At 45.4% G+C, this 15,444-nt stretch overlaps 2 protein-coding genes across 3 annotated transcripts; one reads left to right on the top strand and one right to left on the bottom strand.

Annotated features, from left to right (window-relative positions):
* Positions 1 to 32: 32 nt before the first annotated feature.
* CTNS (cystinosin, lysosomal cystine transporter) lies at positions 33 to 6,945 on the bottom strand. Of its 2 annotated transcripts, XM_084219279.1 has the most exons (11): positions 6,780 to 6,945; positions 6,439 to 6,512; positions 5,600 to 5,678; positions 4,966 to 5,050; positions 4,773 to 4,876; positions 3,777 to 3,908; positions 2,974 to 3,073; positions 2,759 to 2,878; positions 1,557 to 1,727; positions 1,238 to 1,355; positions 33 to 894 (listed from the first exon to the last, which is right to left on the bottom strand). In XM_084219279.1, the coding sequence occupies exons 2-11, from the start codon at positions 6,500 to 6,502 to the stop codon at positions 764 to 766; spliced, it is 1,104 nt and encodes a 367-aa protein (XP_084075405.1). In that variant the 5' UTR covers positions 6,503 to 6,512; positions 6,780 to 6,945; the 3' UTR covers positions 33 to 763. The 2 variants fall into 2 exon arrangements, with proteins under 2 accessions (XP_084075405.1, XP_084075404.1); XM_084219278.1 differs by lacking the exons at positions 6,439 to 6,512; positions 6,780 to 6,945 and having other exon boundaries at positions 4,966 to 6,073.
* A 266-nt stretch (positions 6,946 to 7,211) lies between these two features.
* On the top strand, positions 7,212 to 15,444 carry SHPK (sedoheptulokinase; the record flags this gene model as incomplete). The annotated part of the gene is made up of 7 exons (XM_084219280.1): positions 7,212 to 7,543; positions 8,725 to 8,866; positions 11,145 to 11,328; positions 12,526 to 12,678; positions 13,720 to 13,895; positions 14,007 to 14,207; positions 15,050 to 15,444. The coding sequence occupies exons 1-7, from the start codon at positions 7,376 to 7,378 to the stop codon at positions 15,442 to 15,444; spliced, it is 1,419 nt and encodes a 472-aa protein (XP_084075406.1). The 5' UTR covers positions 7,212 to 7,375.

Below are 15,444 nucleotides of genomic sequence, written 5' to 3'. Positions count from 1 at the left end.
GTCAGCAAGGTCTGGTTTCACTGGTGGGGAACTGTCAAACCTCACCTGGGATCTAGTTTTCTTTATGTTGACACCTAGAAAGACACATTAGGTTCTAAGCATTCAAGTATAAATGCACAGATTCCCTTCTAATTACTTGTCTTAGCACCTTTGAAAGAGCTTTCAGTGAAAGAAGAATACAGCTTCTGTTTTTTAGGAATTTTTTAATAAAGAGTTCAAATTGTAATATTTGTGCATTTGTTACCAACTCCATTATTGTGATGTACCACTGTGGCCAGCCTGAGTGGTGGTGAACTGTGAGCTGTCTGGGAAATGTCAGCAGCAGCACTTGGACCCACAGACAGTCTTCAGTCAATACTTAAAGATATTAAGTGGTTGCTTAAACATAATCTCAGATTTTTGGAAGACAGAACTCTGCTCTTTGTGCTTCACCTCCAGTCAGAAAGACATCACTTTGGTCTTTCTCTTCCCTGTGGTTGGTGAAAAAAGAGCCATGTGTTGCTTGGACAGCTCCCTCTGAGCTGTGTGTGCAGCTCCAACAGGCATGAGTCCCCCGTGTGCAGCTGAGAGCTTGGTGTCCTTAAGGCATCTGGCAGCCAGTGCTTGGCAAGGCAACAGTTTGTGTTCCAGCCCAGAGAGGATCAAGTCACAGACAGAGATCAGAATCAGCATTTCTGGTAACTGGCAGCGAGAATCTTGAAAGCCCTGAGATGGGGTAGGGCCAAGTTCAGTTTAAAGTTTGAGTCTCCACAAGGCATGTTTGTTATTCACAAGGTTCATACCCCCGTCTCCTGTACAGGCAGTAGTGCTGGGCCATGAAAACAATGTCAAAGATGATGGAGAAGACACCCAGGCCAAACTTGGTTGGATCTCCAAAGATTAACCTCCACTCATCTGTCAAACACAAAATTAGAGTTAAGTCTGACTCCTCAAGTGTAGTCTTAAGACCCTTTAGAGAAGTTCCTGTCTATTACCTGGACTGCTCAGACACACCTAAGATGACTGCAGTGCACATCTTACACAAAGCTAATTAACTGTTCCCGTGGTTTCTTCAGGATTGCTACTTCATTTTATATCTTGAGGGAATATGAACAGATTCTTTATCCTTCCTATAAGAACAGCTCCCCACAACACAGCACAAACATCATTCTTCTGAGATAACCTGCCTCATATCTGCTTTGTAGTGGGACTTCCCACCCCACTAGGACAGGCACCAGCACCTCAGTTCCAGGCTTACCATTGTTGTATGACTGCAGAAACATCTGGAGAAGGCTGAAGCTTCCCCCAGTGAAGTCCAGTAACACATTTCCAATACTCCATCCCTCAGTGCTCTTCCGACGGAAGTTCATGTAGGCCTGGGAGCGTGACAAGAAGTCAGAGTGTCATGTCAGGCATTTGGGATTGGCTCTCAAGCAGCTTTCAGTACAATTCTACTGGCTTGTCATTATTAATAAATAATCATTGGTGGTTTAGTCTCTTCAGACTTTCAAGAGCACACACACTGTAGGCTTAGGGTGGCAGGGATATGGAATGCAAGCAGAATAATTCAGATTTACCTGTGGGAAGTATTTGATCAGTGTGACTGCTAACTTAATGTAGGAGAAGCAGAACAAGAACTGCAGCCATGTCATCACCTCAGCTGCAGCCAGGAACAGCGTTGTGAAGGTGAAGATCCATGCAAGTGCCAGGAGTCCAACAACAACTTTGGATACTTTCTGACCTGCTCTCTGAAATACAAACACAGATACATTTTGGCCAGGTCACATCCCCAGACACAAAGATACAGTTTGCTCAGGACCCTGTAGCACTACACTCCAAACCTGTTTTACCAGTCAGGCTGGTACCACAAGGAGAACTTTAAAATTAAGCAAGTGCTACAGCAGCCAGCTGGAGGTTTGCTAGAGCTGATGAGCAATATTCATATCAATCATTTAAAACACTGCTGTCCCTGAGCAAGGGAGAACAGTATTCACGGTGCATACACTATAACAAATCTCCAACATTCAAGCTGATGAGATCAAGAGTTCCTGTATGTGCAAAAGGCTGATAATATCATTATGGTAAAAGATTTATGGTTGCTTTCTAATTCTTCACTAGAAAATTCTGTAGTACCTGGCAATGATGACAGATGGGCTGTTACAGTTTTAGATTTAGCATGACCAGAGGAAGAACCCAAAGAGAGAAACAGTTACCATCTAGAGAAAATTGGCCTGCTCAGATGGGAGGCTTTTACAATGAAAATCAAACAAAGAACCACCTGACTGGAACAATCAATGGGATTAAGTAAGAATCACTTGACTGTAACAATCAGTCTCATTGAAAAGGTGTGAATTATGAAAGGGCATTTACAGCTGTTTTAGGAAAGCAGCTGAAAAAAATGTGTTTGAATTGCAGGGAGAATCTAACATCCTATCATAGCTTGAAGAATGCTCCAAAGAAATAGCAAAGCATTTGTGCTGTGAAGAGCTCTAATCTGTGTGCTGGCTAGAGATCTGTTTGGGAACTTTATGAACTTGGCTGTTTGCCTCAGTTATTTTGAGTCCCTAAGGAGTTTACTTAAAAGCTTGGAACATCCATGAGGCTGAAGTAGATAAGGTTAGCTCAGGAAGGCTGAAGGCAGCTGGACTGTGAAGCCTGGCTTGGAAAGGCCGGTGGAAGTGCAGGGAATTTGGGATTTTGGAGCCCAAATGGAGCAGGAAGGTGCCCGGCAGAGGGAGCTCTGGCAGAGCCCACAGGTGAGCCCAGCACCCGGACCCACCTCGTAGATGCAGCACTGAATGATGGTGAGGAGGGTCAGGGCTACTGCGTGGAGACTGAAGAAAACATCATTGATGGCCACAGGGTTCACCCCGCTGGGATAACTGACCAGGAACTCCTCCTAAAGGTAAGAGACAGCAAAACCAGACACGAGTCTTAACTCCCTTCTGCACATACCCCCCCCCCAGCATGTGTTAAAGAGAGAATCATGCTCACCTTAATCAAGGGAATCCAGAAGAGCCCAACATTAAACACACTGTATGCTATAAAGCCAGTAAGGTTTAAGGCTATGAAGTCAAAGCTTAGTCCAACAACACTAGAGAAGGGGGGAAAAAAAAGAGAAACATGCATTAGAGTTACAGGCAGTTCCAGGGACAAATTGATCCTGGAATGTATTGATTTACAGCAGTTTCTGGTGTAAGCAAAAGCTTCAGGCATTGTGACCAAACAATGCTGGGAGTTCATCAGGAAGCTGGGTGAAATAACAGAGCTCTCCTGGATCAATTTGTGTCTCTGCTCTTTAACTGCACCCCTCCATGAGCTCAGCCTGTCTGATAAAGCCCTTCCAGCCTGAATCCACAAAGCACAAGTGCATCATTGCCAGATCAAATGGTTTCATTCTCATATATGATAATGTTCCTACTTCCAGTCACTTAGCTCAAGGGGAGCTGGGCTAATGTGACACTACAAGGAGGTGTCTGAGAATCTTTGACAGTGGTCATCACAGCTGCCTCAGCCAGATGATTTACAGCATGGCACCAAAAGGAATGGGGAAGTCTCCTCTATCACAAATTGATACTGGATGCCAAACCTTAGGATCAGGTGTTTGTAGGATGCACTTGGTTTCCCTCTAACCTGCATGTCTAAAATCTCACTGGGGCTGCAATTATTCAGACCCTACCTTTACCTTTTCCCCCAATCTTTCCATGGATAATTCCCAATAACCAAGACAGATGTAGCTGAAGCTATGAACATGATTTGCAGAAGTGCTTTAGTGACTTGCAAACACATCTCTTTACCTTTTCCGTCGCCAGTTCTCAAAGAGTTGAGGATAAAAGGAGATGGACCAGGCAACAAAATAGATCCAGCCAATCACCTCATCAGCATATCTCACTATGATGCTGTGAATCACTTGAAATTGAATCCTAGGCCTGATGGTTAAGGCAAGAAGAATCAGTTAATTAAAGCTTTCAGATTTTATTTTGTTCTGCTCTGAGAGAGGAAATAGAAGTCCAGGTGTTGAGACAAGACAATAAAGATTCAGTTGGGTTCAGCTGAGTTGCTCCCCTCTTCATCTGTGACCTTGTTATGTTTGGGACACCTCCCACTCCTGAGTCTTTCCTTTCCATCCTTTTACCATGGGAATGCTCCCAAAGGTCACTTTGTGCCTGTGGCTTCCCCTCTCTCAGCACAGGGTCTGTTAGGCAAGAGCAGAGCTGCACTCCTCACCCTCATGATCGTGCTGCCCTGTGAGCGTTCCACGTGCTCGCCTCTGCCTTTGCCTCGAGTTTCAAAAGCAGAAGCAAAACAAGGAAGTAAAACAGGAGCACCCTGTTGCTCAGTAATGTCTGAGCCACGAGCAAGTACAGTCCAGCTTTCTCCATCTGGCTAGGCTTTTCCCAGGAGGGAGAACTGGCATCTGTGAGGAGAGGGCTCTCCTAACTGATACACTCCAGGAACTCCAGAACAAATCCTGCACAGTAAGAACAGCATCCCACTGGACACTGACAGCCAAATGCTCCCCAGAGCAGAAAAGCTGCCATGTGATCTTCCTACTTTTGGGAGGCACTGTTAAAACCAGACTAAGGAGCCATGAGAACTCAGTCATCTTGTAATTAAATCTAAGACACCACTCTGCTTCTGTGCCCTCTATTTACCTGAGTACTTGGGGATTTGCTGCAGGGTTACCAATCTTAACTGCATCCCACCCATGTCCCATTTAACTCCTAGGAATAGTTACCCCAACTTTTAGGAAGCTACAGGACAGTAAATAGAACATAAAAATAGTTTCTCACCTGGTTAAGTTGGAATTATTGGGATAAAGGTAAACTGTTACTTGTCCCACATCAACTGCTTTCACTTGGAAGTCTGCTTTAGCGTGACCTGCAGGGAACTGTACCTGCAAGGCAGAGCAGAGGGAAGAGAGAGGAGTTGCACCATAATAGCAGGAGCTTTTTGCATAAGGTTACAGTCTGTGCTCTCACTTACCTCATCAGGAAGTTCAACAATGGTGCTGTGCTTTGAGGAGTGTGTAATATTAAGAGTTATCACCAGTGTCTCGTTTAGTGGAGCCCTGAGAAGACAGAAAAAACAAGTTAGGCTGGTACCTGAGCTCAGAGGTTGCTTTGGGGCTGCAGGGGAGCATCTGCTCAAGCCTCTCAACGAGCAGCCCACACACAACAGGACCTGCCCCACACTCAGAGGAACCAGCACCAAACTGTGTGACATTGCACTGGTTCTTTTATCTGATCCAGTGATGGCCACATTGTACCTCCCTCTTCTGCATACCAGTGTCAGGGTCACCAAAAGATCCTGTCCTAGCTCTACCCTTTGCTGAAACAAGGCACATGTACTCGTGGTGATGGAAGGCAGAAATTACAGTAGAAAGACAAAACAAAACAAATAAAACCTTTCCAAGTGACACAGTCCAGCACAGTTTTCCTAAAGAACTCCATTGAGCATTTGTCCAGGATGTGATCCTTCCAGGAAATGCAAGTTTCTCTTAAGTATCAATTTTTAGAAAGGGAGGAACTGTAAATTCACTTATGGAGGAACTATAAATTCACTTATGGAGGACAGCCTGTGTTCCAAAGGGAAAGTAAAGCTGCAATCATGATTTTACCTCAGTGAGATGGTGACATTTGTTGAACTTCCACTTTCTAGAGAAACCACTTCAGGGACTGACAACACAATGGCTCCATCTGTGGGGGGGAAAAACCACCCACACAAATCTCAATTACTATGAACAGCTCCTTGAGAAGAACAACCTACTTTTTTTGTGCCCTAGACATTTTACCCATTGGTCCCTGCAGTATCAGATCAATCAGACAAGCTCACGCAATAAAAAGCAAAGGGGGCAACCAAGCAACTTAAAAAGAGAAGTACATAACTGCCACTTGAAGACGTTGCAAGGAAGTAATTTAAAAGCTTGAAGTGTAACAAAAGTTCATGCCAAGGGAAGGTTATAGGGTACTGCAAACCCACCCTGTTCTTGATGTGATCCTGGTGATCTAGGAGTCATAAAAGCCCCAAATTTAATATAAAATTGTTTTTTAGGCCACAAATTCAATCCAAGTATCCAGATATCCGAGAGAATGTACATTTACAGAAACAGAGAGAGATATAGGTTGCCCAGGTTGGCCCGGACACTTTTTTTTTTTCCTGTTGCCACATATTAGACAGTGTCTGTAAGAAGTTATGTACAGAGGAGCTCCCAGTTCATCACTGACTGCACCCCAGGCACTCTTCAATCTGCAGAAGTGATTTTGGAGCACGAGGCGCACATCCTCAGTGCAGTGTAGGAGCACAAGAAGCCGAGGTAAGGCGTGAGAGAAGAGCTGATACGAAGCGTGGCACAGGTACCCCTGGAGAGATGTAATGGGATAACTAAAGAGCCGCCCCTTTCCATCTCTTACTGATCCGGATCCCTGTGGGCCCAAGCTGCGCTGACCAAACACTCACCGCCAGGCCCCAGCAGCGCCAGCGAGAGGCTCAGCAGAGCGGGGAGGAGGTATCGCGTCCTCATGGTGGAAAAGCTGAGGAAAAAACAGGGGAGAAGCTTTCCTCAGCACCCACACGGCCACACAGCCCATCCCCTCCGCTGGAAGCCGCGGCAAGCAGCTCCCTCCACAGTACCACGGCCCCCAGCCCGCCCGAGGGACTCTCAGCTCCCTTCGGAGGGCACCATTCTCCCCGTCCCGGGCACATCTTTACCTCAGCGCTGCTCCCGTGACGGACCCGCCCCACCCCAACGCGCGGGACTACAAATCTCGGCAGCCCCCGCGCCCCCGCCAGACCCTCACCGCTGGCGGCGCGCCGCGATGCACGCTGGGTCTTGTAGTCCTGCCGCCCTTTGCGCCGTTGCTGCGGCGCAGCGGGGTACCCGGTGGGTTGGAACGCGCCGCTGCCCAGGCGGCGATACCGGGGAGCGGGCGACAACCCACCCCCTTCAGTGCCCCGCGCCGTCCCGGTTCTTCCCTTTTCAGCTCTCACGTGAGGCGATCGCCCGTGGACTCCCCGCCCAGCGCCCACCGCGTCGCTGCGGCCGCCCCAGGGGGCCATCTTGGGTGTGGCGGAGCGGGTCTGTGGGGGGGGCAGCGCTGTGAGCGGGTGGGACAGCGCGGGCTGGGCGCCGTGGTGGTTTGGTTTGGATAAAAAACGTGGTTTAAAGCAGGGCAGGTCAGCTGGAGAAGGGGCGCTCTGTCACTGTTACATTGGGAGGGGTGGTGGCCAGGGAGTGCTGAGGGCAGGGAGCACCGCCAGCCTGAGGGCGAAGTCCGGGTCGCGCTGCTGCCCCGTCCCTGGGAGCCCGCAGTGCGGCACCGGGGGCCGTGTGGGGCTGAGCTCGGTGGGTGTTGTTCCCCCTGTCCGTGCCGGGCAAGGTGCCAGCCATCCCCTCATGGCCGCGGCGGGCGGGCCTGGGCCCACCTGTGTGCTGGGCATTGACCTGGGCACGACGTCGGTGAAGGCGGCGCTGGTGGCAGGGACAGAGCGAGGGCTGGCGCTGGCCCAGAGCTGCTCCAGGGAGACGCGGGCACACAGCGATAGGCCGGGAGCTGCACCGCAGGTAAGGGATGCCACGGAGTGCTGAGGGACATTGCGGGGCTCCGGCCTTGCCTGGCAGCGCTTGGGTCGTTTGGTGCATTGGGCAGAGTGCAGTGGCTTTCCTGGGTTGTTTTGGTGCCCAGATTGGCAGCATGTGTCTGGGTATTCAAAAGCAGAATTAAAACACCCCCTGCTCACAGTTCAAGGAAGTTAAGCTGAGCTGCTCGGCTTAAGAAGGACCCAGGTATTGAAAAATTGCCTAAGACACTGTAAAACTATTCTCCCATGAGCCACCACCTTATCCTTGACACTCCCAGTAAGGAAACAGCCACTTGCCAACTGGAAACATGTTTTATTTTGCACTTCAGTGTGAGGTGGAATCATAACTGGAAACTCCCTGTGGAAATAACCAGGAAGAAGTGTTCTTGTTAAAGCTCTTTACATCCATTGTGCTGGTCAATCTTAAAAAAAGGATTAATCAGAATCATAAAAAATGTGCACTGTTTCTGATACCAAGGATACCAAACAGGCCAACCCTCCTCCTGCCAATTTATGCACTGTAAAGTACCTATGCACAAAGTTCACATTTATTTGTAGACTCTGTTGCAATAGTTTTGTAATCGTCATACTGGTTTGTCACAAAGTAACCTGAACCTTTGAAAGTGTGAAATCTTCTGGGGAACTGTTGGGTCAGTTTGCTGGGTGGTTCTAGGAATAGAATGTCCAGAAATTGAATATCATCATCATCAAAATCATCAGTGAGTAAACAGGGAGGAGCTTTAGGAAGAGGCAGGGGAGGCTGCACACCTGCCAGAGCACATGGATTTTTCTCTCTGTGAGGAAAATGGAGAGCAATAGATAAAGTGAAATAATGAAAGGTTGTAGTCAGTGGTCATGGATTTTTTTAAGCTATGGTTGAGTGTGGTTATTTAGGAAATTAAAAATTTGGCCTTCAGTTTAAGAGGCTCAACTTGGTAGTATTGATTTTTTAGTTTTTGTGGGTTTGTGGGTTTTTGTTTTTTTTTTTTTTTTTTTTGCAATTTTTCTTTTTTTGTTACAGTTTAGTAGTGAATATTACTCTAATAAATGCTATTAAACCAAATGAATTCTGTCCTTCACTTCTGACTAAAGCAGCCTTGTTTAATAAATACACTGAGTGAATCCTAATGGCTTCATGCTCAGGATAATGCTTTGTGATTGCAGGGAATGGAGCAGGATGTCCAGAAAATCATAAGAGCATTGAATGAATGCCTTGCTGCTCTGCCTCAGCAGCAGCTTCAGCAAGTCACCCACATTGGGATTTCTGGACAAATGCATGGGGTTGTGTTTTGGAAAAGTAATAAAGGTAACATTCATTCCTTAACATTCCTGCTCAGAGTATTATGATGCAGAAAATTAAATTGTGACAGGGAGTGATTCTGTGATTAAACTGCTGCATCACTTTGGTCTTCTCTAAAACAGAATTAACAGAAGATCTCTTAAGGGAATTTTGCTTTTTTTACTGAAATTTCAGCTACTCACTATAGTTAATGATAAAGGATTTAGCCTAATGACATCCCTGCAGACTCAGCACAATTATTAATATAAAGGAGGAATAGCATATTTGTGCCTTGTTAATTGTTTTTCCATCACATGCTGTCTGCTGCCCTTTGAAAGAACTTCTGCTTCACGTGAATAACTTGCAGGTGGATTTTATTCACCTCATAAATCCATTACCTAGGTGTTGTCCAGCATCTCAATAACTCTGTTTTTTCCCAAAATCCCAAGACTTTTTCCCTAGCAAGTCATACATAAATGTCATGTTGCATTCATTTTGTTGCTTATGCTTCTGTTAGTAGGAGCTGGGAAAGGACTGTGGTCAGTATTGTGGATGCTCAGCTGCTTGCCAAGACCTCAGAGACAAAGTCAGCTGCAGTGAGGTAGTCATGTGGGGCTTGGTTGTGCAAATACTCAGATAATCCCTGTGATAGGGAGGATATGTGAAGAATCCAGGCCTTGGATTGCCAGCCCTGTGAGATAGGGATGGATTATCTTCTTGGCTAATGCCTTATAGGCCTTCTGAAGTCTAATGCTTCCAGAGAGTGGGTCCATGTCTTTTGCACTTAACCCTGTAATGTGCTCATCTGGACAATTGTACAAGTCTTATTAACAGGAGTTATGCAGATGAGGTAAAGATGTATTGTAAACCACAGAGCAGATTTCCCAAAAGTGCTGGTCACTGCCTGTCAGAAGTTGTCAGGGTCCTAATTGCTTGAAGAGGCACTGTACTATTCATTACTGGCTGTAATTTTGCATTAAATACTAAAAATGATTACAAAGAAAGAAGTCCAAGGGCTGATGGACTGGAGGAGCTGTTGTTGCTTTCCAGCTGTCCCAGGAGCTACATAACAAAGCCTTGTGTATTCACAGGCACAGATTCTTATGTCATATTGGTAAATATTTTATGTCCTAAAGCCACATGCCACTTTAGTTTCATTTCTATCAAGTGAAAGAGGGTGTTTGCTCTCATTTGTTTTGAGTGGACTAAGTGAATCCAGGACCTTTGGGACACAAATAAAAATTTTAATAGCATCTTTTAGGGTTAGATTTATGACTATTAATATTTCTTAGAATCCATTTAAAATGAGAAAAGCAATTGGAAATTCAGTTCAAACAGATTTGATAGAACAGGGAATTGAGGAAACAAGAAAAAGTATGTGTTTTATTTTGCATGTTTCTCATGGCACCTCCCAGCCTCCAGGGCTGCTTTTTACTGTGTTAGTATGACTTCCAAGCCCTGTATCCAACCCAAGAATTACATTTTTTAGCCATACTTGTGTGAGTCAGGAAGCTGAGTATTTTCTCTTGACTCTCTGCTCTGTAGCCAAAACCCAAGAGTTTGCCTCAGTTCCAGAGTGAGTGACCTGTCCTGTCCCTGCCCTGTGTCCAGGGATGGCTTGGGAGGGGTCAGAGCTGTGCCCTGGAATGTGCAGGCAAACAGTGCTTGAGCCCAGCCTCTCCTCTTCAGTGGAAGAATGGGAAAGTTTCCTCAAAGGTGTGGTGTTCTCTGCTCAAAAGGAATGTGCTGGACTGGGAAACTGAATTAAACCCTGAATTAAACCCTGTCCCACCTCTGTTGTGCAGTATGTGAGGATTTTACTCTTAAGCACTTTGCAGTGCACTGCTAAATACTCTCAGGTCCAGGTTTCTTGTTGCTTGGGCTCCAGAGGTGATGCAGCTTTGTGCTGTCCATCCTGGGCAGTCCATTACTGAGGCAGCATTCTCCAGGTGGTGATGTGGCACATCCCAGCTGAGGTTTTCATGTGTGAGCTGCCATGCCAGCTCCTCACCTCCATAGCAGACTGTGGTTGGGGTTTTTTGAGGCTCACCTGGTATTTAAGTTGTATCTTTAATATCTCTCTTCAAGAAAAGGAGAGCTTTGGATACCATTCTCTGTGTTACAAAGGATAATTTGCATTATGATGTTATCTAGGGCTGGAGACTAAGACTAATTTCATTACAGTCTCCACTGGCTCTGTTTCTGATATATTTAACAAAGTAGCAGGTGTGTGCAGAAATGAGGAATGCCAGGCAGGCTGTGCTGCAGGAGTCACTGGATTTCTTGGGTTCTGTTTTGTTTTCAGGGTGCAAGTGGTCAGAGGGTGGCACAGGCCCTGCCTTTGAGGCAGACAAGGTCAGCCCCCTGGTCACCTGGCAGGATGGGCGCTGCAGCCCCACCTTCCTCAGCTCCCTTCCTCTGCCTCAGTCACATGTGAGCCTGGCTACAGGATTTGGATGTGCCACAGTCTTCTGGTATTCAAAGAACAGGTACATTGCTGCTCCAAAGGCTGTTCTCATCTTGAATTGATGTGACAATTAGTATTCTTGTAGCACGTTAATGCTGCTGCAGGCTGAGGGCTGTGCTTCTCTGTAATCATAATCTTAATTAAGTAGTCAAAGAATATTTAAAATGGCAGTATTTAATATTAACTATGTGCAATTAAGCATGCAAGAGTCTCTGACCTTGTAAAAGTATGATAGATCACTAATAAAAGGATAAGCTTTTGACCATATAGGAACAGAAGCTTTAAAGTATCACAGAATAATTCTGGTCTGTACCATGGCTCAGAGCAGCTCTGCTAGTGCAGTTTGAACACTGTCATTTTGCCTTGTGCTGCTTTGTGGAAAGTACAGACATGCCTAAAACAGTAACAGAGTTGCTTGGTCTGGGTGCTGCCAGATGCCAAAACAGAGTCTCTAAATTAATTTCAGTTCCTTCCTTCCTCAGACACTGAGACAGATCCTCTTGGGGTGACACAAGTGCTCTGCTTTGTTGTGGTGTATTTGCAGAGGATATAATTTTTCACTTAAGATTTAGCATCAGCAAGATTTGCTCTTCAGTTTCATCTTTCTCAAAGAGCCAGGCTCTTGGTCTGCAATGAGTTAAGGTTCAAAAAATGGGAAAATTTTATTAGATTTTGTTTTTTTTCACTGTGTGTCCAGCAAATATATGGAGCATGGTGGGATCTTTAGAGCTGCGTAAGTCATGAGTCCAGCTGCTTTGTTTTGCTTCACATTTGGTACATTTCCATTCATATCATTTGTGGATCCCAGAGCAAGTGGGAATTTACCTATTTTTCAGTAATGCTCCAGGATCAACAAAGTGCTGTTTTAGTTCACACAAACAATAACTACTTTCCTGCTATTTTTTTTAATGCTGTGCTTTTGAACCTTGACAACTCGTTCCTTAGAGCTGCCCTCTCTCCATCTTCAGATAAGTATTGCTGCAGCTTGGATAACAAATTCCATTTAAAAAAACCAAACCAAAACAATAAAATTGAGGTTGATCACTGAGGTGGCTGTTTGATATTTTAATGGACCCACATGTTTGAAGTTCCCCCTAACAATGGAAATTGTCTTCTCTCACTGCTTTAAGGCAAAAACCCCTCTTTTTTTTTTTTTTTTTGTGGGTTTTTTTGTTTGTTTGAGTTTTTTTATTTGTTTTTAAAACATCTTGTTTAAAAGTCCAGATTTTCTGAAGGCTTATGATGCAGCTGGCACCATCCAGGACTATGTGGTTGCCATGCTATGTGACCTGAAGAAGCCACTGATGTCTGTCCAGAATGCTGCCAGCTGGGGATATTTTAACTGCAGAAATAAGAGCTGGAATACTGACATGTAAGTGCTGAGGCCGTTCAGTGGGGTTTGTGCACTGCTTGTGTCAGGCAGTGTGAGCCCCTCTTTGGGCCCTGTCTGTTGATGTGCTACAGATAAAAAGGGATTGAAAGTTGTTCCTAATCAATTGTGGCCTGTACTGAAGAGCTATTGAGAGTTTGCTCTGTTTAATCTGATCAAATCTGGCCCAAAATCTACAAACAGCAGAGCTGAGAGATTTATCAGGGATTCCAGGCTGTTCTCTCCCTTTCTGTGGTGGGTGGGATGGACAAGTGCAGCCACAGTGTTACCTCTGCCATGGTAAACAGTTACCACTCTATTGTTTTTTGAGCTGAGCTTCATAACTTCTAAGTGATAATACTTGTGATAATACTTAAGAGCTATTAAGCTACAGGAAATCTTAGAAGGAATCAGTTTATTTATTTACTTATCTATTTTAATGATTTGCTCTTTCAGGGCTGAGTGCTAAGGCCTTATATATTGCAGGGCTTAGGTTAGGCCAGGAGTCCAAGGTGAAAGATCTTCTCATCAAGGTATGAAAGAGTGACAGAAATTTGCATTTTGCTGACTGAACCGAACTGTTACTAATGTGGTAGTGTTGCTGTAGCTCCTGCAGCTGATTGTGTAAGGAGTTTGTTGGACTTAACTCTTCATGATTTTGTTGTGAACTACTAATTGCATGAGAACTGAAGTTCTTTGACACTTAGCTGCATTTTTTGCTGGTTTTGTGATTGTCCCTTCACCCTAGACCTGCTTGTCCATATGACATCAGTAGGTTAAACTTGCTGAACATGCAGTGTATAATCTCAGGTGCTCCAATTGCATAGAAAGGAAAACAATTTATTCTTCCAGGCTGGTTACCCAGCCCACTGGACTGGAATGCTGCCTCTGTCCAAGACAAAGCTTTCTCAACTGGTGAAAGCATCCATAAATTCACCAGCCACAAATGTGTGGCCAGGTTCATCTGTGACTTCAAAGAGTTTTTTGTAGCAGTGCCACACATTCCCCAACTGCTTTATTCCAATAATATTGTTCTACTTCCAGACTGAAAAAATCTGGCTTTCCTGTCCACTTGCTTCCAGAGGTGAGAGACCCTGGCAGTATTGCAGGCAGGACAACCTGTGCATGGCATGGAATACCCCAAGGAGCAAAAGTGGGAATTGCTCTGGGAGATTTCCAGTGCTCTGTTTATTCCTGTCTGACTGAGAGGACTGATGCAGGTATGGTCATTTTGATATCCAATTTGTTTTTCTCATTGCTCTCCTTTGGGGTAACTTAGGAAAACACTGATTTTTTTTTTTTTTTTTTTTTTTTTTTGGTGCATGTTTTAGTTCTTAATATCAGCACCTCTGCTCAGCTGACCATCTCAATGCCCCTGGGTTTCCAGCCTCCAGAGGCACCAGATCCTTCTTCAGCTGTCACTTATTTTCCCTACTTCAATGGTGACTACTTGGCAGTGGCAGCATCACTCAATGGAGGGAATGTGCTTGCAATGTTTGTGGGAATGCTGGCACAGTGGACACAAGAGCTGGGTAAGTAATTTCAAGGAGAGTTGAAGCACAAAATTGGGGTTGATCATCAAGGTAAAAGGAAGCTGAAGCAAAGGGACAAGGCTAGAGCTGTTCCATCATACCATAAAGGGAACAAGGATGTAATTCCTGGGTCATGCTTCCCAGGTCTCTGCAATTTCCTGCTGAAGCTTTTGAACATGCTGGGACAGTCGTGCTTGGACTCCACATTCATATTCCCTCTAGGCCTTCTTTTGTTTCAAGCACAGAATTATTTTCTGCAAGTTGATTTTCAAAAGGCAAGGTTGGCAGATTTGAGGACAACAGCCTGTAATTTTGTGGGACTGCAGTCCAAAGGAGTCCTTTTGGTGCATATTTTGCAGCACTGATGGGTTTTAAGACTCAAACTCATGGAATATCTTCTAAGTGCTTTAAGCGTGGCATTGACAGGTTTTTTAATAATCTCTTGGGTTTTGCACTACAGAAATCAGCTCTGAAATTGTTCTTTCAGTAAGTACTCGAGGTGAATGTTGCATTCACATGGAATCCAGCCACTGAAGCTGAACCCTGCTGTTAGTCCCTTTAAAGACATTGTTTTGTGGAACAGTACAGACAATGAGGAGTAGCTGCTGTTGTCAGGAAAGGCAGTTGCTGTAATCAGAAAATGGTTTCTGCTATTGCACATTCTAGGTACAGTTGGATGGGAGAATTATGGTTCATAATCTTGGCCACACCATTACCTTTGGAGCACAAAAAAAGATATCCAATGTTTTGCTGAACAGGTGCATCAGTGTCTGTTGTAACTGTCCACATGTGAGATACACCAGACCCTTTCAGATTGGTAACAAGATATTTCCCATCTGCAGGATTTCAGGTTCAGGAATCTGCCATCTACCCAAGGATAATCCAAGCAGCCTTGGCCCAAAAGCACAGCAAGCTCTCCGTCCACCCAACCATATTTGGAGAGAGACACCTTCCTGAGCTGCTGGCATCAGTGAGCAGCATTGGTGCCTCTGAGCTGTCCCTGGGCCATGTCACCAGAGCCCTGTGCCGTGGCCTCGTGGAGAACCTGTGCTCCATGTTGCCTGTGCAGCACCTGCAGCAGCTGGGGGTGAGCAGGATCCTGGGCAGTGGCAGTGCCCTTGCCAGGAATGAGGTGCTGAGGCAGGAAGTGGAGAGGATTTTTCCATTCCCTGTGGTTTATGGGAAGGATGTGGATGCTGCTGTGGGGGCAGCTATGGTGATGTTCCATAGTAAATAA

Source organism: Fringilla coelebs (assembly GCF_963513975.1).
Source record: "Fringilla coelebs genome assembly, chromosome: 20".
Taxonomy (NCBI): Eukaryota; Metazoa; Chordata; class Aves; order Passeriformes; family Fringillidae; genus Fringilla; species Fringilla coelebs.
This window is presented reverse-complemented; position numbering and strand designations above follow the sequence as displayed.